General features: G+C 48.4%; 1 protein-coding gene across 2 annotated transcripts; it reads right to left on the bottom strand.

Annotated features, from left to right (window-relative positions):
* Window positions 1-1,386: 1,386 nt before the first annotated feature.
* Window positions 1,387-22,798, bottom strand: LOC143827293 (putative G-protein coupled receptor 139). Of its 2 annotated transcripts, none has more exons than XM_077316747.1 (2): window positions 22,437-22,798; window positions 1,387-7,831 (listed from the first exon to the last, which is right to left on the bottom strand). In XM_077316747.1, the coding sequence occupies exons 1-2, from the start codon at window positions 22,600-22,602 to the stop codon at window positions 6,897-6,899; spliced, it is 1,101 nt and encodes a 366-aa protein (XP_077172862.1). In that variant the 5' UTR covers window positions 22,603-22,798; the 3' UTR covers window positions 1,387-6,896. The 2 variants fall into 2 exon arrangements, with proteins under 2 accessions (XP_077172862.1, XP_077172863.1); XM_077316748.1 differs by lacking the exon at window positions 22,437-22,798 and adding an exon at window positions 14,246-14,528.
* Window positions 22,799-24,628: the final 1,830 nt, after the last annotated feature.

Raw genomic sequence — 24,628 nt, 5'->3', positions numbered from 1 at the left:
TCACCTGTTCTCCTTAGGCAGCCTATTCCACTGCTGAACTACTCTGACTGTGAAAAACTTTTTCCTGATCTCTAGCCTATATCGTTGTACTTGAAGTTTAAAGCCATTACTGTCCTCTCCTCTGCAGCCAACAGGAACAGCATCCTGCCCTCCTCCAAGTGACAACCTTTCAAAGACTTAAAGAGGGCTATCATGTCCCCTCTCGACGTCCTTTTCTCCAGGCTGAACATTCCCAAGTCAACCTATCTTCATAGGGCTTGGTCCCTTGGCCCCAGATCATCCTCGTCGTGAGGCCTCCAGAACTGCACACAGTACTCCAGGTGTGGTCTGACCAGTGCCGTATACAATGGGACTATGACATCTTGTGATTTTGATGTGATGCCTCTGTTGATACAGCCCAAAATGGCATTTGCCTTTTTTACTGCTGCATCACACTGCCTGCTCATGTTTAGCTTACAATCCACAAGTACCCCAAGGTCTCGTTCACACACAGTGTTACCTAGAGGCCTATCTCCCATCCAGTAGGCATGCTTTTCATTTTTCTGACCCAGATGCTTAACTTTACACTTATCTTTATTAAATTGCATCTTGTTCTCATTTGCCCATTTTTCCATTGTGTTCAGATCTCGTTGAACTCTGTCTCTATCTTCCGGAGTATTTGCCAGTCCTCCCAATTTGGTGTCATCTGCAAACCTGATAAGTAAAATCATGAAATCAACATTTCTGTGAGATGGCTATCTATTCTCTTCTTAAAAACATTCAAAGAAGGAGAACCCCCCACCTCCCAAGGAAGCCTGTTCCACTGAGGAACCACTCTGACTGTCAGGAACTTCTTCCGGATGTTAAGCTGAAAATTCTTTGGAATTTATTTCAACCCATTGGTTCTGGTCTGTCCCTCCGGGGCAACAGGAAACAACTCTGCTCCATCTTCTCTATGACAGCCCTTCAAGTATTTGAAGATGGTTATCATATCACCTCTTAGTCGTCTTCTCTCCAGGCTAAACAGATCAAGCTCCCTCAACCTTTCCTCATTTGACTTGGTCTCCGAACCCCTCACCATCTCCGTAGCCCTCCTCTAGACATGCTCCAGAGAGAGCTACTAATGTTCAGCGTCTCTATAGTTTGCCTGGTTTGCCACTTTTTAGTGTGTAAAATCATTACTTATTGAAAAAGATTTCTAGAAACTCATTATGATTTATATAGGGGAGAAATCCTTTTGTCTGTCCACAAATCGGTTTTGTTTGGGCCCATTGTTCCTGTTCTGTGCCTCCAAAGGACCCACCGAGCAGCAGACCCCTCCTGAATAACACAGTGCAGAGTCCGCCTCCACGCGCTGAGAATTTATTAGAATACAAACAAGTATTGTCAGACACAATATAGTCTCTAGTTATGAAAATATCAATTGTTACAGTTTGAATAGGCAGTAGATAATATTTGTACACATTGTGGGTGGGGGTTGGCTTTTATTTCTAGAAATGAAGACATGTACAAATCAAGGCCTGATATATTCTCTTTCTTGGGTATTTGGAGGCGTTGGAAATGAAAGCTGAGTCAAGCCAAATGCTAGACACCAGCAGGTCTTCCCAGTTCCAGCCCATTGTAGTTCCAGAACATTGCTTTGTCTTGCTGGTATCGAATTCCAGGATAGCCAGGTGATTTTAAAAATGGACTCCGGCACCGGAGCTCTCTCTGCATGGTGCTAGAAATTGCCACTGTGAAATGCTCCAGAAATTATTGATCAAATTTGCCTTGCTTTATTAGAGGTCGTGGCCTGAAGAAGCTGTGCCCCTTGCTTATTAATGAAATGTTTCTGCTTTTCTTTTATGGGTGTCGTGGTTAGGAGTGCGGACTTCTAATCTGGCATGCCGGGTTCAATTCTGCGCTCCCCCACATGCATCCAGCTGGGTGACCTTGGACTAGTCACAGCACTGATAATGCTGTTCTGACTGGGCAGTGATATCAGGGCTCTCTCAGCCTCACCCACCCCACAGGGTGTCTGTTGTGGGGAGAGGAATGGGAAGGCGACTGTAAGCCGCTTTGAGCCTCCTTCGGGTAGGGAAAAGCGGCATATAGGAACCAACTCTTCTTCTTCTTGTTGGACTTGACTTTTAATATTAAAATATTCTGCTGCAAGAAAGGGAGTTTGACATTGGTGGTAAATATGAATTTTCCAATCCCTGCATTCCTTATCAAACCAGGCATCTGGAAGAATCTCTCCTCTTTTTGTCTGCCCATTAGGGTGTTTTAGTACACCAATTATATCAGAGAGTAGGTCATCAAATGTTTGAATGATTACTAGAGAGTTATGAGAGTCAGTTACAGTAGATCTAAGTTCTAAAAAAAGTTTTGGTTTTACATAACTGTTGAGTCATTTGAATTGAATCAGGAGACGAACAAATGTTTGGAAGGATATCTGAATCCTCACTAGAAGTCAACGAAGGTCAAATCAACCTTAAAGAGGTTGTAAAATTGACGGTGGCCCTGGAGCAATAGGCTTGCGTACATTGGACAACCTCTGGAAACCTAAATCTGGGGACAGAGGAGGAGGATTGCTGAAATCCCAAGAGCTGTCTCCCAAGAACTGAATTGCATTTGCTTCCTCAGCACTTGTTTAATACCGAGCCACTGGAGCATCAGAAAAGACCGATGATTCAGCAAGACAGTGTTAAGGTAACAACAGTCATTGAATTAAAAAACAGGTAAAATAAGGTGAGGTGAGTTGCCCCCTCACTAGACAGATTGGAGAGGCTTCCCAAGAAAGGAGGAGACCAGGCCTGATTCTCCCAAGGGAGATTTTTGGGCGTACCAGGATCTGAACAAGATGCCAAGTGTCACCAATAGCAACATCTGCGTTAGATGAAGAACAAGCCAAGGAACATTCCGCCAAATTCGATTGGGTACCCTTCCATCATGCGCAGTTGTTTGAAATTACAGGGCCTTGGAACGCCGCTGGAATTTCGTCTTCCCTGAAAGGGGCAACGAGTTAACACCAGCAGAGCAGTTTAGAATTGGCATGCCAGGCTCACCTGCTCCTTCATCTCTACCAGTTAAGGTTTCAGAGAGTTCTGGAAAGGAGGGATTGGGACATAACTGGTGCTTGATAGACACCGGAGACATCATAAGCATCTGGACCACTTTCTTTCTCTTGGGGTAATGGAGCAATTCAACTTTCAGCCATCAGTTTCCCATAGGCAGCAGGGAGGGGCAGGATATATCTTGCCAGAATGCCACAAAAGTTGTTAAAGGCCAGGTTCCCAGGTTGCATGGAGGACCCTCTGCTTGCTTGTGGCTCCACACGATCACAAGTATCACTAGAGTGGTGTTCACGTGCCTTGCTCAGCGGTGAATATTGAAGGATAATTGAATAATGGGCCTGTTCCCACATTGTAGGGTTGTAGTGGCAGACAAAAACTGCCTTCTGTGAATGTCCCTAGGCAAGTTTTTAGAGGATAAACATCAGGCACCTACAGCTGGCTTTCTCAACCAGGTTTTCTTGACGTTCCTGAAAGGGTTTCCCAAATGGGTGGAAGTTAATTAATCTCTCTCTCTACATATTTGTGTGTGTGTGTGTATATATATTTGATATATATTTATCAGGTGATATGACCATATATAGTCATGTTGACCCAACCCACGCCCAACCAACATGGTTTGGTTCCTCCTGTATTTGTTGTCCTAACATTAAAAATGCTGCCTAGAAGCCCTAGTTCTGCTGCAGAAGCCATGCACTCCCTAGGAACAGGAGCTGTCGGGTTCAATCCCTGGCACCTGTCTTGGGATCTCACACCAGCCATGGCCAAAGGAAGCCAAGGCCTACAGTCAATGGAAGAAAACAAACAGGATAATGAAACCAGCAAGCCCAGCTGGGAGGTCAGCTAGAACACACATACCCCAAAGCCATTACAGTGACTTTCCCTCACCCTCCTGTTTGCCTGTGACCATCCAGGGTTAATAAGTCCTGCATTAAATACACTGATTCAGCTTTAGAAGGACAAGGACATAGTAATTGCTTTCCACATACAAAGTTTACATAGGTCCTTCCTCCCCTAAAAAGTTCTAAACATTCAGTTGCTTAGGTGTAGCTATTCATATAGAAGTGCAAAAAGTTAAATATAAATGTTTTTGTTGTTGTTGTTGCTATTTGGACAAAAATCAGCCTTGGTTGCATTTGTAGAAACAAGTATATGTCTATTGCACGTATACAATCATGTAGCATCTTCACCAGGTATCGGTTCAAGCAAATTCTCAATGAAAGCGCCTTCTATTGACAAGCCCATCCTGTACGGTTCAGGACCTTGGACAGATCCGCTTTGGTTCAACGTCCGTTTGCGATGTCAAAGGATGAAATACAAAGGAGAAATACATTCATGAGCACAGAGTCAGGGAGAAGCTATAAATATAAACCAGATTTGCAGTAAAGGAGTTGTTGGTCTCCTTTGATGGTAATTGTTTTGATGATGGCTGAGAATTGATATTCCTTTCCTACTTTTTAACTGCTGTGATTTTTAAAGATGCAAACCCTGTGTGTGTGTGTGTGTGTGTGTGTATTTGTGATGGGTTGTCCAGATTCTTGATTTTTAAGCCAACCTGCATATGGATAACATACCTTGGGGTGGGTTTTAGAGGGAGTTTCTGGTATGCAGCACTTTGTGGAAATGATATAGGTTTCCCCACAATGCTCAGGCCTGGTCAACTTACTTTAAAACGTGCTGATCATCGAATGTGGTGGAGCAAATCTGGCCTTGCAAGAGAATATTCAGAGGGCATCATCAGGGACGATCCTTCCTTCTGCCCAAAAGAGCCCATGACCTTGGAGCTACATAACTGAAACTCCAGATATTCGGTACTGAAAAGCAGTCAGGGATGGAAGGGGACCATCGATCTGAATTGTCAGAGATAGTTAAATAATAGTAGATGTTGGACTTAAGACCCTCCCCCTCCCTGTCAATAATATCAATCAGTCTAGGAATTGCAATTCCGAGAATGCACCGGTGGGGACGTGGAAGAACCAAGATGGAGATTACCCTTCTCTTGCTGTGGCCTGCAATGGTGGCCCACTGAGTTGAGATGGGGTGGCTGGTCCTCAACGTTCAAACCTGAGGGCATCCCTATGAAGTGGGGCCAGAGCCCTGGGGAATGGAGGGTTAGCTGTCCCCTCTATGCCATTTCTCCATTCTCTCCCCTGCCGCAAGCCCCAGTAAGTAACAGGCAGTCACAACATGTGTACCAGTTTTCCATCCCACCCACCATTCTTAAAAAGCAATGGGGGAGGGATTTTTTTGAATGAAAGAAATGGAGCAGGAGGACACATGACCCCTCCCATTCCCAGTGCCATCACCCTGGTTCATATCAGCCTCCCCCCATGTCTTCTCAGGGCCACCTTTTGTGTTCCAGTTGAGGGACATCAAGATGATGTATCATTTGGCCCTCAAACAAGGTGTTGTGACTCTTGCTTGAGAACAGGGCACTCACAGAACTAGGAGCTGTCATATCTGCCCCCACCAGTCTACGAATCCATTCAGAGAGTAAAATTATACTCGGGGCCAAGCACCGTTCAGAACTCCAATGACGTTCCCATCACAGCCCCTGAAAGCAAAACTTCAGTCCTACAGAAACCTGCCTGTCATAGACTTGAGTTCAGAACACCGAGGCAATTGGAACATATGAAGAAGCAGTGCACTCAGATGCTTACAGTTTTGCCAAAATCCCATGCACATGACGGTACACATGCTATGGAGAGTTACATTCAGATTCTTTAAGGCCAGTATGAATTGCCCCTCACAACTGTCTCAACAGAGATGGAACTGTTCATTGTTCATGTTCTTCCTTGACATTTGCTGAAATGTGCAGTATTGCTTCTCTTGGGTTATAAAGCTGGATATTTCAAATGCTTGCCTTCTTACAATCGTTTCAAACGTACTTCCACAAACAGATTCTACTCTTAATGATGTATGTTCAAGTGGTATGTCAGATACATTCACAACCGCACCCCCCCAACCCATTCTTCTGACATTCATGGGTTTTTCAAATGTGCATAATTAAAAGTTTGACCCAGTAAGATCTCACTATTTCTTCGGATTTCTTAGGATTCCGCAGGAATTATGGATTCCCATATAAATCACAAACTAAATTCAATGTCTCTAGAGTAACAAAGCACCTTGGAAGATGGAATACTGAATTGAAAAGGGGCTCATTGAAATCAACACCCAAATAGGTGATCTTTGTTCTTGGCTCGAAGGAGAAAGGCCACCTCCTCCTGCAAGATGGTCTTCACAACGCATCTTCAAAAAATGTTCACAATCATCTGTATAGCTGCAGTTTTTGCACTGCTTACCGTGATAAGGCCCATACATTGGCTTATAGGCCTGGATCCTTCTTCCAGTGGGCTCGCTACAGTAAATAGATCTGGCCACCGGACTGCTTTCTTCAACAGCGGACAATTCGTGCAGTAGGGTTTCCATGCCAGGATCAAAATTAAAAAAAAAAACAACACTTCCCTTTCCAAGCAAAAGCACATAATGTCCATTTTTGCAGAGAAAGATATAAAATGTTCAGTCTGGCTGTGTGGCCTCAGTTCTGTAATAGTTGCAGGGACATTCTGCAGTAACTTCTCGCCCAGAACGTTGCTCAGGATTGGATGGATGACATGGAAGGCCTCCTCTAAGCATGTTCAGGATGTCCTATAAGTAAGGGATGAAACAGCTCTGCCTTCTCATTCCTTATCTTCCAGATCGACTGCTCCTCTCAACAGTTCCTGCCTAAACCCGTTCCCAGTCCTCAGGCAAGTGAAATCCAACAGCCATGCTTTGCAAGGACCCTGTGGGCACCCATGTCCCATCAAGGGAAGAGCCTGAAAAGAACTCGGCATCCAAGAGACTCAACCTCTCAAGACACAACTACGGCGATATCTTTATAGGCTTCCCGTTCTTATCATACTGGTAAACGAGCATTTTTATGCAGTGTGAGTTGGCCGGGGAGATCCAGGGACTGCTGGTGATGGAAAAGTTATGGTTTGTATAGAACTGGATGGGCTGCTTCTGACACTTCAGGAAGGCCTTGAGGGTGGCGGCGGCCATGGTGCGGAAACGCTTGCTGATGAAGCAGTACAGGAAGAAGTTGATAGCCGTGTTCAGCAGGGCCAGCATGTTGGCAACGTCGGAGACAATGTGGACGGACCGCCTGTTGTCTTTCGGCGAGACATACAGGTGATACAAGATCATGATCATTCTCGGTGCCCAGAGGATGGCGAAAATGGAGGTGATGGTGAACAAAATGGCGGTGGTTTTCCCGGTGGAGTAGCCTCTCAGTCGGAAGTGGCACTTCTGCCGGAGCTTGTACACAATGATGGAGTTCAGGATGGAAAAAATGGAGCAGGGCACCAAGTAGATGGTGAAGCAGTGGACCCAGATGAAGATGTGGTGGACCAGCGTGCTTTTGTAGTCTTCTAGCCAGACCTTGGGCCACCAGTAATAAGGGATGCTGGTCAGAAAGCAGATGATGTACACGCTGACGATGACTTTCCGGGTGCGGGCTGGGTACGAAACCATGTGGTACTTCAGAGGGTGGCAGACGGCAATATATCGGTCGATGGTGAGAGGCACAGTAATCCAAATGGAGGTGTGGATGGAAGAAAATTCCAAGACGTCGACAATTCGATCCAGGACCTCGGGCATTTGCTGTTTCAAGACGAAGTCTTCCAGCAAGAAGTCCACAAAGACAATAAAGAAGAGCACCAGCAAGTCTGCGGCCGCAAGAGCCAAAAGGTAATTGTAGGAGGATTTCTGCCGGCGAGCCACCAGCTGGGACAGAATGATGACGGTCAAAATGTTTGCTAGGCAGAGAGAGAGAGAGAGAGGTCTGTTAGCTTCCCAGGAGGCAGGGGTTATGATATGAATAGCCAAACAGTTTTAAATATATATCCTAATTGCATTTGGGGCTTTACAGCAGGGGTGGTCCAACTGGCTCTCCAGATGTCCATGGGCTATAATTCCCATGAGCCCCTAAGAGCATGCTGGCAGGGGATGATGGAATTTGTAGTCCATGGACATCTGGGGAGCCACAGAAGGGCCACCCCTGATTTGCAGTACAATCTCATAGCTCCGTTGCAGGCAGTGATGGACTCTATCCTAGGGACAACCACCACTGCCAAAATCGCTCTGTATCTGCTTGACCCTTTGCTATCGAGTCCCTCATTGGCTGGCTGTGGCTCCTCCTCCAGAAGGGTCTTCCACAGCATCTCTTAGAATCACAGACTCGTAAAACCGTGGAGTTGGAAGAGGCCACAGGGGCCATCTAGTCCAGTGATTCCCAAAGTGGGCGCTACTGCCCCTTGGTGGGTGCTGCAGCGATCCAGGGGGGCAGCGATGGGCCACAGGTGCATTTGGTGGCGATGAATAACTATTAAAATAAAATTTTAAAAATTCCAGGGCGCTGAGTAATATTTTTTCTGGAAAGGGGGCGGTAGGCCAGATAAGTTTGGGAACCACTGACAACCCCCTGCTCAATGCAGAATCAGCCTAAAGTATCCAGGGTAAGTACCTGCCTAGCAACTGCTTAAAGACTGTCCTTGAGGGGGAGCTCTCTACCTCCTTAGGCAGCTGTGATTCTTTTGTCCGGATAGCTAGACAGAACCTCTTTTACAAATAATTTAAATCCATTACTGCAGGTCCCATCCTCTGCTGCCCACAGGGCCCTGCCCTCCTCCAAGTGACAACCTTTCAAATACTTAAAGAGGGCTATCATGTCCCCTCTCAACCTCCTTTTCTCCAGGCTGAACCACGTCTCCTTGCAACCTCCTCCTCTCCATTCTCAGTCCTTTCCTCACAGAGCATGGTCTCCAGGCCCTGGATCATCCTTGTTACTCTCCTCTGCCCCCTCTTAGTTTTGTCTACCCCTTTTTGAAGTGAGGCCTTCAGAACTGCAGACAGATGCAGTCTGACGCCTGCAGTATACAGTGGGACGAGGACATCTTGGGATTTCGATGTGATGCCGCTTATTGGAGATCCTTCTACGGAAGATTCAAGGGATTGAATATGGGGAGATGTGCCAAACTCCGCAAGAACACGAGAAGCTGCCACATCCAGAACTAAATCCTCTGTCTGTCAAGGTCGGTGCAATCTCCTGTGACAGGGTGTGAGTTTTCTGTTTGTGAGGCATTCCAGCTGTAGGTGCCAGGGACTGACTGCAGAATTTCTGAATGCAAAGTGAGTGCCCCAGCCTGACTCCCATTCTCAACTCCGACCTGGCCACCATGCCCTGCCTCCCCTCACCCGAGCATACCTGCCCCAAGCTTGCAGCTGCTTGTTCATGAACCAAGTGGCCAAGGTGTTCTGGCAGTCTCACTTGCCATAGCATTGGCATTCTTTTGCATGCACACCCTAATTGCTGCTCTGGCAGAACTCATGCGCCCAGCTGAATGTTAAACCCCTGATTGTGCTGATGGCCTTTTCAAGGCCAATCAGAAATAATTATGAGGATTCCTCTAAACAGGAATCAAGGGGAATGAAGGGAGAAAAGGAAAGAGTGTCCTTAAGCGCCCCCCGCAAATGCCTGTCCTTGGGCACTTAGGATTCACGGTGATTCCCTTACATTTATCAGGGCTGCCTGCCCTTGATTTCTTGGGATCGGGGGAAGGAACCGGCATCATTCTAGCAGTGAGAGCCTCTGCCACTCAAGGGGATGGCACCATCACCCACGTTCACAGTCATTGGGGGGAAAAGAAAGAAGGAGGGAGGTTCTTCCATGCATTGTGGACCAGCAGCCATTGCAGGAACAAACAAACAAACAAACAGGTACATAAAGACTTAGCCCACATTGCTGGTGAGCTCCCCCTCACTGGCAGTCTTCAAGCAAAGGTTGGATGCACACTTTTCTCGGATGCTTTAGGATGCTTTGGGCTGATCCAGGGGGTTGGACTAGATGGCCTCTAGGGACCCTTCCGACTCTAGGATTCTAGGATTCTATGGTATAACTTTTTGTGGACTGAAGCCCGTTGTTTGCGAATGGGAGGTTCCACAACATGCAACCAGCCATCTGCTTCCTGGATCCCCAAAAGCTGAGGCCCAATACAAGAGTGTTTAGGATGCCGCAGGCCTCCACCAAAAAAGACCTTTTAAAAGGATCCTTCGTGAGAGTGGGAAGCAAATTGCTTTGGCGTTCAGCAGAGGCAACGTTTTGTCAGGCTTCAGATCAAGTCTGTAATCCTCATGCAGCTAATGTCCCTTGTTTACACCAGGGGTAGTCAAACTGCGGCCCTCCAGATGTCCATGGACCACAATTCCCAGAAGCCCCTGCCAGCATTAAGGCCAACCTTTAAGGCCAACAAAGATTTATTCAAGGCGTGAACTTTTGAGTGCAAGCACCCTTCCTCAGACTGTGAACTGACCATCATGACAGTGGGAGTATAAAGCAAGAAATAATTCTGTTAAATTAGTCAACTGTGTCACAACATCCAAATGCAGCCATAGGATAATTCTTGGCCAAAACAGCCAATTTGGTCCTCTCAAATTCAGTTGTAGTTCACAAAAGCATAGGAGGAATAAAACTGTCTATATGTTAGCGATCACCGACTCCCACCCCACCATCTGCTGCCGGCCCCATCTGTCTCCATACAGATGTGAAACATTCCTGGAAGTCTTTCTCATCCCAAGACCAGGAAGCTAAACTCAAAATCCCATTCCATATCACGACCATCCCCTTACAGTCACATTGTCCCCAATAAAAGAAATTGTGAGGAATGCGGATACACAAGTTAAACAAGGTTAGCATGCATAGTCTGATTTGTTTTAAAAAACTGTCCTTGTTCTCTACATAGGGCAAACGGGTCAAACCCTCCGCCAAAGGATTAATGGACACAGGTCTGACCTCAAAAACCACAGAACTGAAAAGCCTGTAGGGGAACACTTCAACCTTCCAGGACATTCAAGAAGGGACCTGAAAGTAGCTGTTTTTATGGCAAAGGAACTTCAAGAACAGGCTGGAAAGGGAGATTGCAAAAATGCAAGTTATTACAACACATACCCTGGACTCAACAAGGACATAGGTTTTTCTATGCATGCTAACCTTGTTTAACTCACGTATCCACACATATTAAAAATGATCAGGGGAATGCCGTGGACATAGTTTATCTGGATTTCAGTAAAGCTTTTGATAAGGTTCCACATGATATTCTTGTTCACAAGGTGGTAAAATGCAGTATGGATCCTAATTCTGTCAGGTGGATCAATAACTGGTTGACAAATCGTACCCAGAGGGTACTTGTTAATGGTTCCGCATCTTCTTGGAAAAGAGTGACAAGTGGAGTACCCCAAGGATCTGTCCTGGGGCCTGTGTTGTTCAATATATTGATTTGGATGAGGGATTAGAGGGGTTACTTAATAAATTTGCAGACGATACTAAACTGGGAGGGGTAGCAAACACAACTGAAGACAGCAACAGAATACAGGATGATCTTGAGAGGCTCGAGAAGTGGGCTGAACTGAATAAAATGAAGTTCTATAGGGACAAAAGGAAAGTTCTGCATTTAGGTAGGAAAAACCAAACACACCAATATAAGAGGGGGGAGACTTGTCTTGGCAGTAGCATGTGCAAAGAGGATCGTAGACCACACATTGAACATGAGTCAGCAGTGTGACTCGGTGGCTAAAAAGGCAAATGGGATTTTGGGCTGTATCAAATGGAGTATCGTGTCCAGATCACGGGAGGTGATGGTGCTGCTTTACTCTGCTCTGGTTCGGCCTCACTTGGAATCCTGTGTTCAGTTTTGGGCCCCCCAGTTGAAGAGGGATGTTGACAAACTAGAACATGTCCAGAGGAGGGCAACAAAGATGGTCAGGGGTTTGGAGACCAAGACGTAGGAAGAAAGGTTGGGGGAGCTTGATCTGTTAAGCTTAGAAAGGAGACAACTGAGAGGGGATCTGAGAACCATCTTCAAGTATTTAAAAGGCTGCCATGTAGAGGATGGAGCAGAGTTGTTCTCTCTTTCCCCGGAGGGATGGACCCAGCTCCTCCATGTGCTGGGTAACCTTGGGCTAGTCACAGTTCTGTTAGAAACTGTTCTCACAGAGCAGTTTCTCTCAGGGCTCTCTCAGCCTCACCTACCTCACAGGGTGCCTGTTGTGGGGAGCCATTCTGAGATTCCTTTGGATAGTGAAAAGCGGGGTATTAAAACCAACTCTTCTACTGGGAAGGTGGTACGGGGAAGTCGCTACTGGGAAACAGCGTCTCCCCTCTCCACGTGTACCCATGACCTCATGGTGCTCCCATGCCATTGGTCTCAAGTTGGCCTTGTTGTGATGGTCTTGGATACGACTGCAGCAAGACCAAGGTGGTAAAGTCGATGGGAAATTCTGCACAATACAAAAAACTAGCGTTACGTCAGCGCAACGGCGTAACGCTAAAAAAAAAACGCGCCTCTGGGAATTTCTTACCTGCTGCCATCTCGTGCTCCCTGCCATTTCACACGCCTGCTTGAAATGGCGAAAGAGGGGCGTGTGCTATACACGCTTCTCTCTTTCGCCTGTCAATCAAGACAGGCAGCCAATCGCCTTTGTCAGTCTTTTAAAGGGAACATGATGCCAGCTGTTTTTTTAAATGAGACCTGTGTTTCAACATGCATGCATTGTGATACTTTTACTGCAAGCCCTAGATGAATAGAATCCTAGGGTTGGAAGGGACCTCCTGGGTCATCTAGTCAAACCCCCTGCACTATGCAGGACACTCACAACCCTATTGCTCATCCACTGTCACCTGTCACACCCTCGAGCCTTCCCACAAGCAGGTGGTCTCCTGCAGCCCCCCCCCCCACCTCCAGATAGTGTACAGAGTCTTCCGCAGCTTCCCTCCATGTCCCTCAAATTGAAAGAGGTCAGGAAAACTTACTGGCTGCAAGGCCTACTCTGAGGCTGGCTTCTCTTACACCCAGCCAATTTCTGAAACCGGAAGGAAGTTGGAAGCGGAAAGCTGACTCCTTTTTAAGGCCTTTCTGGCCAAGGGCTGACTTCGGATTGGGGCTAAGCCACCAGGGCAGGCCGTTCCTGGATAAGGGTCACCACTTACTCACGAGTAAACATTGACAGGGCAGAGGCATTTCCTTAGCACCCTGGATCCCAGGAGGCCAGCAGGGGACCATTTCTGGGTCTTCTGTAGCCCCCCCACCTCCAGAAGGTGCACAGGGTCTGCCACAGCTCCCCCCCCCCCATGTCCTCCAAGCTGAAAGAGGCCGGGACAAATTACTGGCAATGGGGCATGCTCTGAGGCCCACCTCTGAAACCAGCAGGAAGTTGCCGGTGGGAAGCTGGCTGAGGGCTGCTTCCTGGGCAGCCCATTCCTGGATGAGAGCCAATTAGGTAGTGGGTGAGCAGTCAATTTGGATTTTCTAAGGTTTACTGCTGATTATATGACCATATATGGCAATGTTGGCCCACCCTCCTCTCCCAAGATGGCCCATGATGGGCCAGGAGGGAGTGGGAAGAGGAGGGACCCCAGGTGGGCATGGATATAACTCTGCTTCCTAAGCATATTCTGCCCATTTGCGCTGCTTCTGGGGTTTCTCAAAGCCTGAAGAATGTTTCAGGGCTTTCTCAACAGTAGAAGAAGAAGAAGAAGAGTTGGTTCTTATATGCCGCTTTTCTCTACCTAAAGGAGTCTCAAAGTGGCTTCCAGTCGCCTTCCCTTTCCTCTCCCCACAACAGACACCCTGTGAGGGAGGGGAGGCTGAGAGAGCCCTGAGATTACTGAAGAAGAAGAAGAAGAAGAAGAAGAAGAAGAAGAAGAAGAAGAAGAAGAAGAAGAGTTCTTAAATGCTGCTTTTCTCTACCCGAAGGAGTCTCAAAGCGGCTTCCATTTCCCTTCCCTTTCCTCTCCCCACAACAGACACCCTGTGGGGTGGGTGAGGCTGAGAGAGCCCTGATATTGCTGCCCGATCAGAGCAGTTTTATCAGTGCCGTGGCGAGCCCAAGGTCACCCAGCTGGTTGCGTGTGGGGGAGTGGGGAATCGAACCTGGCATGCCAGATTAGAAGTCCGCACTCCTAACCTACACCAAACAGTAAAGATTTTGAGAAAGGCTGGCATATAGACTGGATGCGCGATATTCTTTTGATTGGTGCAGCTCTCCTGCTCCTTTGTCTTCTTCCCTCTTCCCTCTGTACCAATTGCCTTGAGTCCCTGGGGCCTGGGCCGTCCTCTGCTAGATAAATTCTCTCCTCCTCCGCACAGCAGCCCGAACCTTCCCCACCAGGAACTCACAAGCATGAGCTACGACTGTCTTATCGTGCTACTCGGCTGAAATCCTCGCGTGTCTTTGTACACTCAGCATACAGCACACGTCCGATCGCCTGGGATGGAAATGAAAAGATTGTCCTCAGATGACCCTGGTGAAGCACGGCTGGGATGGAGGCAGGTGAGGAAGTCTCTGGAGCTGATCACTGGGAGGGGATCCTTCTGGTTTCATCTGACCAGGTGGTCTGTGCCAACAGAATTAATTCAGCCTCTCAGTGGGGGAACAAAAGGCACACTGGAAGTTTTTGCCCGGCGAACAGCCATCCAAGGGGGCACATCTGTTTTATATCAGAGGCCTGTTCTTGAAGGTGCCTTCTGGTCCTCTTTTCAGGAAGACAGAAACAGCAGGCGACACCTCCTTGCTTTCTATTAACTTGCTGGCCTTTGATTCTTAAGGTGGAGTTGGGTCAAACGTGTTCAGAGCTTTCCTTGACTTCTGTGCCAAGAGACTGGCCTAAGTGTACCTTGTTAGAGCCAGATGCTCCACAGGAGGCCAATCTGTAACCATAAGGAGCTGGCTGGATGCATACAGTTTACAGTGCCCCCCCCCCCAGTTCTCTTTAACATTTCCCTTTAATTCTTGGCAACAGATCCAAGATGGCAGAGAAGGGAGATGAAAGCGTCAGAGTTAATACAACAATGGCATAATTAACCATTCTGGCATCCCAGGATTTGTTTCATACTCCGTTTCAAAACGAGCAATTAGAGCTCCAATCACGAAGAGACTATAATTTGTGACATCAAAACCTTTGGAGTGGAACAAGGACTCTACACTCAAGTGTGCCTCTCTCCAGTTGATTGCATTCAGGGGGTGTGGAATTAGGGAGGGGGGCAGGAATCCTACATTGTTAATTAAAAAACATTACTCTGCACTTCAAAATGGACCCATTCGCCTCATATCACCAACCCCCATTTTTGGGAAGAAGAAGAAGTTGGGTTGCGTATGCCACTTTTCACTGACCAAAGGAGTCTCAAACTGTCTTAACAATTGTCTTCCTTTGCTCTCCCCGTAACAGACACCCTGCGAGGGAGGTGAGGCTGAGAGAGCTCTGGGAGAAACTGCTCTATCAGTGCTGTGACAAGCCCGAGGTAGCCCAGCTGGCTGCACGTAGAGGAGTGGGGAACCAAACTCGGCTTGCCAGATTAGACCCTGAAATAACCATGTCCAAAAACAGGTAGGAAACTAAAAGGAAAGGATTCTGGTGAGTCATATCTTAGTGCAGGGGTAGTCAAACTGTGGCCCTCCAGATGTCCATGGACTACAATTCCCATGAGCCCCTGCCAGCGTTCGCTGGCAGGGGCTTATGGGAATTGTAGTCCATGGACATCTGGAGGGGCCGCAGTTTGACTACCCCTGTGTTAGTGGCTGAGCATTTGCTCTAAATGTCCCCAGTCCCGGGTTCAAATCCTGGACACCCCATTTTTAGAAGAAAAGGAGCCGACCAGGACCTTTCTTTGCTGGAAAACTGCTGCCCATCGGTGTGTTGATGTTGTACTGGATGGGTCCAGGAGCACAATTCTGAAGAATGAAGCTTCATATATTCACACATGAACAGTGACTATTAGCTAACTTACTGGGCTGCTGCATGAAAACTCAATTATCCAAGCTCTTCCCTTTTGTTTTTTTCTCAACAAAAGGCACCCAGCTCTAACATCTCCTTCCTTCCCAAGAGTAATTCTAGACCACCGTTTCCTGCTGGTCCCCCCCGTCATCCAGTCTACCTGGATACTTTCTGAACTGTTACAGTTCCAAAAAAGCTAGGTTACACAGGTTTTTCCAGGTGGGCTTTCAGCCTGATGCTGGAGTGCCATTTCCACCCGCTTTTTCCTTTTTTAATTTCTTAAATTATCACTGACTTTGGTTAACCTTCATTCTAGTTGCCGCGGCTGATCTTTCTTTTATTTGACCCTGCTTTGACCATTTACGTGCTGTTTTGGTTCCAATTTATATACAATGTTGATGCCATTGATGTGCAATTGAGCCTGAAACGACACTGAAAAATGTCTTCATTTTCGTGGCACAAAGCGAAAAGGAAGAGAGGCACACACACAAAAGGCTGTGTGCGTTCCTTTCTGACAAGAGAGCCAGTTTGGGGTAGTGGTTAGGAGTGCGGACTTCTAATCTGGCATGCCGGGTTCGATTCTGTGCTCCCCCACATGCAGCCAGCTGGGTGACCTTGGGCTCGCCACGGCACTGATAAAACTGTCCTGACCGGGCAGTGATATCAGGGCTCTCTCAGCCTCACCCACCCCACAGGATGTCTGTTTGGGGAGAGGAAAGGGAAGGCGTCTGTAAGCCGCTCTGAGCCTCCTTCGGGTAGGGAAAAGGGGCATATAAGAACCAGCTCTTCTTCTTCTTCTTCTTCTTCTTCTACAAAACTGATATGCATATTGAATCATACTGTTTCCTCCAAATTCCCAGTGTCTTGGAGAAGGAAGACTGGATCTGTTGAGCAGGGATATGAAGAGAACAAGGATGACATTTCAGAGGCATGGACAGGTGTGACTCTGCCCCCCTTCAGAGATGATATCCTCTCATGAGAGTTACCCTCTGCTTTGCAGCTGTTATAGCTCAGTCTCCTTGGGTTAATATTTCCATTAGCAAGATAGACTTAGGGCATGTGAACAGAATCAAAATATCTTGGCCGTGGCCATGCTGTCTTAGTAGCAACATATATCCAATTTGTGAAGATGTAAGGCGAACAAACCGGTCAGTCCTAGAGGAGATCAGCCCTGCCTGCTCTTTAGAAGGCCAGATCCTGAAGATGAAACTCAAATGCTTTGGCCCCCTCATGAGAAGGAAGGACTCCCTGGAGAAGAGCCTGATGCTGGGAGCGATCGAGGGCAAAAGAAGAAGGGGATGACAGAGAATGAGGTGGCTGGATGGAGTCACTGAAGCAGTCGGTGCAAACTTAAATGGACTCCGGGGAATGGGAGAGGACAGGAAGGCCTGGAGGATCATTGTCCAGGGGGTTGCAATGGGTCGGACACGACTTCGCACATAACAACAACAACAACACCTCAAGAAGATTATGCTCCTCCTGTCCCATGAGCTACTCTTGAGAATGAAATCCCAGAGATCCCTTGTGACCTTAAGGGTCCTTCCTATAATGGGAATCTAGAGTCTGAACAGATCCAGTTGTGTTCTGCACTTGTGTGTGTCGCAGGGGCTAATGGGGACTTGAAAGATCTGGGATAGAGAATCTGGGGCAAGGTCATGAAGCTTGCTTCACTCTCTCTCTGCCTAGCTGGCCTCGCAGGGTTGTTGTGAGAGCAAATTAAATCCCCTCACCCATCAAAATCGCTGTGATCTCTTTGGAGAAAGGCCGGGATATGTGTGAGGAATTAATGAGAAAAGTGGGATGAGGAAAGGCTCTGAATAGGATTGACATTTTAACCCATATAACAAGAAGGGAACATGCCAACGTAGTAATGGGTTTCAACTTCAAGTACAACGATAGAGGCTAGATATCAGGAAAAAATTTTTCACAGTCAGAGTAGTTCAGCAGTGGAATGGGCTGCCTAAGGAGGTGGTGAGCTCCCCCTCATTGGCAATCTTCGAGCAAAGGTTGGATACACACTTTTCTTGGATGCTTTAGGATGCTTAGGGCTGATCCTGCGTTGAGCAGGGGGTTGGACTAGATGGCCTCTATGGCCCCTTCCAACTCTATGATTCTATGATTCTAATACTTAAGGGAAGAAGAATCTTGTTGACCCCTTCTTCCTCCCCTCTTACTTTAAACAAAATTGTTTTCGGTTGCCGAGGGAACCCCAAATGGCAACTGAGATCTGTCTTTAAACTTTTTTGATTTTATATAATCCCATTTCTCCTTTTTCTTTTCCTCCTTTGAAAAAAAAAATGGGTTTTTTTCCCAGGTTTGCAAAAACTAATAATTTATCCATCCTTTGAAAATATTTTGATCTATGTAGGGCCGACCCACTGCTATTAGATATACGATAAAAAGTTAGCGGCATTTGCATGTCAGGAGAAGTAACATAAAAAGGCAAATCTCTTTCAATGGAAACCCCTTTCCTCTTCCAGCCAGGTCTTTTCAGGAAACACAATTACAGTGCTCAAAATTCATCATGTTGCAAAATGTGGACATGGCTGATATTTTACTGCTCCAATTCCTATTGGAAGCTGGCTTACCAAATGTCAATTAAGTGGAACCATAATATTAAGAGTATTGCCACTTTACTGACATCAATAGGTGTTTTGTCTTCTGAGTTCCATGGTAGATGAGCTTTTACTATATATTTTTAATGGTGAAGACATTAAGGTCTCATGTGTACAATATCAGGAGAGATATAAAGTTGTTTTCTGGAACTCATATGCTATTTTGCAGGTAAACCAAGATCAACATTGAACATAGGTGAAAGATTTTGCTAAGATACCCCATTGCCTATCCCTTTTATCCACTGAAAATCTACGGGGGGGGGGGGGTGTCTGAAGATTAAGGTCTACTAAAGAAGGAGTCTGTTCTGGTGTGGGGAGCTTCCCAACACTAGAGGGAGGTGCTACCATTAGTAGAACAGAACCTGGGGATTCACTTTCTGAATGGTTTTTGTTAACAAATGACAAACAGATGGACCTTTATACAAAAGAAATAAAGACAGGCCTCTTCACACCTTAGATTTGTGAACACCTAGAGCAGGGGTAGTCAAACTGCGGCCCTCCAGATGTCCATGGACTACAATTCCCACGAGCCCCTGCCAGCATTCGCTGGCAGGGGGCTCCTGGGAATTGTAGTCCATGGACATCTGGAGGGCCGCAGTTTGACTACCCCTGATCTAAGGAAAGAGATTTCTCATCCCCAAACACGTCTGCCACAAATCTGCAAGTTGCAAATCATAGAATCATAGAATCATAGGGTTGGAAGGGGCCATACATGCCATCCAGTCCAACCCCCTGCTCAACGCAGGATCAGCCCTAAGCATCCTAAAGCATCCAAGAAAAGTGTGTATCCAGCCTTTGCTTGAAGACTGCCAGTGAGGGGGAGCTCACCACCTCCTTAGGCAGCCTATTCCACTGCTGAACTACTCTGACTGTGAAAATGTTTTTTCCTGATCTCTAGCATATATCGTTGTACTTGAAGTTTAAACCCATTACTGCGTGTCCTCTCCTCTGCAGCCAACAGAAACAGCCTCCTGCCCTCCTCCAAGTGACAACCTTTCAAATACTTAAAGAGGGCTATCATGTCCCCTCTCAACCTCCTTTTCTCCAGGCTGAACATTCCCAAGTCCCTCAACCTATCTTCATAGGGCTTGGTCCCTTGGCCCCAGATCATCCTCGTCGCTCTCCTCTGTACCCTTTCAATTTTATCCACGTCCTTCTTGAAGTGAGGCCTCCAGAACTGCACACAGGACTCCAAAGCTACAATAAGATACCATTCTGGTTTTGTCTCATCAAAGTGGATTTTACAGATAGCTCATACTGATGGGCATTATTGTGTTTCTTTAAAAATGTGCATTAGAGATTTAACATTAAAAATGTTAATAGAAATAATTTCAGGTTTTGTTTAACGATCTTACTCAGTAAGACCTGAGTAGAGTGGGACTTACTCTGAAGTAAGTCTGTGCAGGACAGCAGATGTGGGAGTGCAGTGGTTAGGAAACCGATTTTTAATCTGGCAAACCAGGTTTGATTCCCCGCTCCTCCACATGCTGTGGAGCCAGCTGGGTGACCTTGGGCTCACCACAGCACTGATAAAGCTGTTCTGACTGAGCAGTGATATCAGGGCTCTCTCATCCTCACCCACCTCACAGGGTGTTTGTTGTGGGGAGAGGAAAGGGAAGGCGAATGGAAGCCGCTTTGAGACTCCTTCAGGTAGGGAAAAGCGGCATATAAGAACCAACTCTTCTTCTTCTTCAGTAATCTCAGGGCTCTCTCAGCCTCACCCACCCCACAGGGTGTCTGTTGTGGGGAGAGGAAAGGGAAGGCGAATGGAAGCCGCTTTGAGCCTCCTTCGGGTAGGGAAAAGCGGCATATAAGAACCAACTCTTCTTCTTCTTCAGTAATCTCAGGGCTCTCTCAGCCTCCCCTCCCTCACAGGGTGTCTGTTGTGGGGAGAGGAAAGGGAAGGCAATTATCAGCCACTTTGAGACTCCTTTTGGTAGAGAAAAGCCACATATAAGAACCATCTCTTCTTCTAAGCAAGTCTACTCTGAACTAAGACCCATGATATTCACTGGGGATTACTCTCAGGACAATGTCAGACACAGATAATTTCCTCTGTGTTAGGGATATGGTCCTGCTTGGAAGGCCTGTATCTTTCCATCCAGTTTTAATCCCATTCTTTACCCAAGGGAACTGTGCACAGTATGCATGGTATTCTCAGAACAACCTTATAGGCAGTTTAGACTGAATGACTTCTTCCAAATCCCAGACTGGGGGAGGGGAGCAGGGTAAGGGGGCAAACGGAGACCAGTTATTCATAAAGCAGTTACGTTGGTCTGGGAAAGGAGGTACTTGGCAGCCATCTGGAAAGGCACTTGAGGGCTTGGAGATCTCAGCTTTTTAAGAAGAAGGTTGGTTTTCTCTCCCCAAAGAAGTCTCAAAGACGCTTATGATTGCCTTCCCTTCCCTGTCCCTTCCCTGTGTAGCTGAGAGAGCCCTAATAGAACAGCTTTGCAAGCACAGCTCTTAAGAGAACTGTGACTAGCCCAAGGTCACCCAGCCGGCTGCACGTGGAGGAGTGGGGAATCAAACCCGGCTCTCCAGATTAGAGGCTGCCAGTACAAAAAGGTTGTGCAGCTGAGGGGGGAAGTGTGCCTGTGCAGTTGTTTTGTAGGTTTGTTCCTCTGTCTTCCTCTGCAGTATTCACCGGTCTGTCTCCATTCCACCCCAGCCCTGTCTGCCAAAGTCATTTACCTGCTAGTTGCTTCTCCCGCCAATAAACCAGCTGGCCAGCCGCGAGGCGGACGGTTCTTTCGAGCACAGTGCTGTGTCAGCACCATGGACAGTTCCTCTGCTGAAGCGCATCCCAGGGAGCCTCTACAGGTGTGTCATGGCTGCCCTGGTGGGAAAGCTCCCCTTGGCTGCTCTAGCCAGGGGGTCCTTCTGGTTTGTCTTTCCCGCGTCGTGGCACGAGTTTGGAGAATTCGCCGGGAAACTTCAGATGACCTTTGGAAGTTGGTGACCTCACCCGGCCGGTTTTCTTGGAGTCACCCCTCTGCCGTCCCCCCCACCCCACCCCACCCACACACCTACATTCTCTCTCGGACACCTTGTCTTCTCTGCATGGGAGCATCCAGGTGTCTAAGTCAGAGGACAGGGCTTCCAAAGGAGGACCAGACCACTGCTGGAGGGGAAAGTAGAGTAAACTCCACCAGCTGCATTTCCCCCCCCCCCAGTTCTCCCCTCCCACCCTCTGTCCCATTGTAATCTACATCCCCAAATACTAATGATGGGAAAGGCAAAGCAGGAGGGCACCTGCAGCTTTGGGGCCTGCCTTGCTTTCTGAAGGGGCCCCTTTTGTTGACGGCTGGCATCTCCCATCAAGGGAGGTGATGGCATCTCCCATCAAAGGGACTGACTCCCGTTCAGTCCCAGGTGGCCTTTCCCCTCAAGAGTTGGGGCAGCTCGGAGCAGACCCTGCAGAGCCGCGAGGACCAGGGCCTGACTCTTCCCTTGCAGCCGGCTCTGCTTGCTCAAGGTCCCCCTGGGCCACCTCCGCTCTCCGCTCAAAGCTGGCCGACAGCAGGTGTTGGGCCAAGGCCCAAGAGAGGCACGTCCAGGGCAAACGAGGCCCCTGGCCACCCTTGGAAGAAGGTCAGAAGCTCCTCTGGAGTTCGGAGGGGGGGGGAGAGATCTCCATCAGCAGGTGTCCGGCACAGCCGGCCAGCAGACAGACAGACAGACAGACAGACAGACAGACAGACCCCTGGACTCCCATCAGGCATCTTTGCTTTAGGATGCTCTGGGCTGATCCTGCCTTGAGCAGGGGGTTGGACTAGATGGCCTGTGTGGCCCCTTCCCGATCTGGGATTCTCTCTTGGCATCGGGGTCTGGCAGGAATAGGGGGTGGGACCCCCTGGGGGTAGCGGACCCCCCTCACTGCAATCCCAGCATCCCCTCCCCCTGCTTCAAGGCAGCTCCTCGGAGGGAGACCTGGCAGCCCCTCCCCTCCCCTCCCCTCCCCTCCCCGGGGATCCTTACCGGGCAGCCCGAGGCAGAGCAGCAGGCTGTAGTAGACGACGGGCACGTAGCCCAAGCCGCAGCCGGGCGGGGAGCTGTTGCGGAGGGGGACGTGGTCGTGCTCCATGGACGCCCGATCCCGCTTCCCCGCGTCCGCCGGGGGGCCGCCGCCGCCGCCGCGCACCATCAGCCGGAGGTGGGGGCTGCCGCTGGTGGGCCACTCGCCGCTTCTGCCTCGCTGGCCCCGCTGCTGGATGGCTGCCTGGATGGCTGGATGGATGGCGGCAGCACCTGGTCGCAGAGCCAGCAGGAGCAGCAGGAGGAGGAGGAGGAGCAGGAGGAGGGGCGTGGCGCGCAAAGGGTTAAGGCGCTCGCCTTCGCCTCCCTGCTGATGCCCGCCTTGCCCGCCGAGGCACATTGTCGCCCGGCCGCGCCGCGTGGTCTTAAAGAGCGCGGGGTTCCCTCCCCCCTCCCTTCCCCTGGCCGTCTCGAAACTCCCTTTGCGCTCCGCAGCGCGGGATCGGAGGAAGGCGGTGCTTCTGAGCATGTGGAGAGAGCCTTCCCCTGGCCGTTTCCACGCACCTGCCTTGAAAGGGAGCCGGAGGAGGCTTGCACCCTGCCAGGGATTCATTGATTTTATTTGTGGAAAGCGACCAGCGAAGCTCTAATGCTCTAAACCAAGGCAACCTCTACAGGTATACTGTTCCCCAGGTGGAGTGGTTTAGAGTGGCAGCTTCTGATCTGGGGAGCCACCCCCCTCATATAGGTGGCCTCGGGCTCCTCACAGCATTGATGGCATTGCTTTAGGATGCTCTGGGCTGATCCTGCGTTGAGCAGGGGGTTGGACTAGATGGCCTCCATGGCACCTTCCAGCTCTACGATTCTAGGATCGAGCTTTTCTGACCAAGCTGTAGTCTCAGGGCTCTCTCAGCCTCACCCACCTCACAGGGTGTCTGTTGTGGGGAGAGGAAAGGGAAGGCTGCTTTGAGACTCCTGATAAGAGAAAAAACGCTACATAAAAACCAACTCATCCTCCTCCCAGATGAAGAATCCATCCGTTTACCAGGGAGGCGGTCAGGAAGTTCTTCCCCAAATTTAGTCAAAACCTCCTTTGCTGTAGCTTATATACATTAGTCCAAATGCTTTCATCAACCATAGCCCAAAAGATGCCCGCCCCAGCCTCTGAATGCCCCCCCTTTGGGTATTGGAAGGTGGGGGTCACTTTCCATCTGGCATCTGCCAGTGTAGATTCCCTTGCCACTAAAAAATGGTCTCCACAACCCTTGCCATTGTTTTTGACGTACCCTGGAATCCTTTCAGCTTGTTGATATATTTTGATATATTTCCTAGACTAAGGTGACCAGATTGTCCCACTTTTGGAGGGGCATCTGGGGATACCTGGAAAATTGTACTTATGCTGAAATTTAAAAAATATATATTACAATACTATTTTTGCATTCTATGAAACTTTTTGTCGCTCCATATAGATCAAGAACCTCTCCCCCCCTTCCTCCCTCCCGGTCAATGGTGTCCCAATTTACCGATGTTAAAATCTGGTCACCTTATCCTAGACTGATGACAAACTGGAAGCATTCCTGCAGGTGAGGTCTAAGCCCAGTAATGTGCAGTGACAACCATACTTTGCATTAGCCCTTTTTTTCTTGTTGCCTCATGCTGCTGGCTTAGATAAAGCCAAAGATTTCCCATCTTGGAAATTAAGGACAGCTTCAGATCCATTTTTGATTTTTTCAAAAGGTCGTTTTACTGACTGTTTTATGGCAAAGGACATTTATGGCTAAGCCCAGACTAGCCCAATCTCTCAGATCATGAGAGCTAAATCAGGCTGGTCTGAACTTAGTACTTGAATGGGGACCACCGAGGAAATCCAGGCACACAATGGTGAACCACCTTGGAACGTCAAAGACCCTGCAGGGGTGGCCAGAGGGTGGCTCTCCACAATGACCATGAGCCCATGCCAGCAGGGGAATTGTAGTCCATGGACAATTGCAGAGTCACAGTTTGGCCACCCCTGCACAGCATTCTGTCTGCTGTGTGATGGTGTACCTTAAAGCAGGGGTAGTCAAACTGCGGCCCTCCAGATGTCCATGGACTACAATTCACAGGAGCCCCTGCCGGCATCCGTTGGCAGGGGCTCCTGGGAATTGTAGTCCATGGACATCTGGAGGGCCGCAGTTTGACTACCCCTGCCTTAA

Source organism: Paroedura picta, chromosome 17 (assembly GCF_049243985.1).
Source record: "Paroedura picta isolate Pp20150507F chromosome 17, Ppicta_v3.0, whole genome shotgun sequence".
In the NCBI taxonomy this organism is placed as follows: Eukaryota; Metazoa; Chordata; class Lepidosauria; order Squamata; family Gekkonidae; genus Paroedura; species Paroedura picta.
The sequence above is the reverse complement of the archived record's forward strand: the minus strand, read 5'-3'. Positions and strand labels throughout refer to the sequence as shown.

Excerpts from the sequence above, each read along its gene's own strand:
- LOC143827293 (XM_077316747.1), bottom strand. The coding sequence starts at position 22,602 with ATGGTGCGCGGCGGCGGCGGCGGCCCCCCGGCGGACGCGGGGAAGCGG. Across the intron at positions 7,832-22,436 it reads GCTCTGCCTCGGGCTGCCCG|CAAACATTTTGACCGTCATC; the intron begins GTAAGGATCCCC and ends CTCTCTGCCTAG.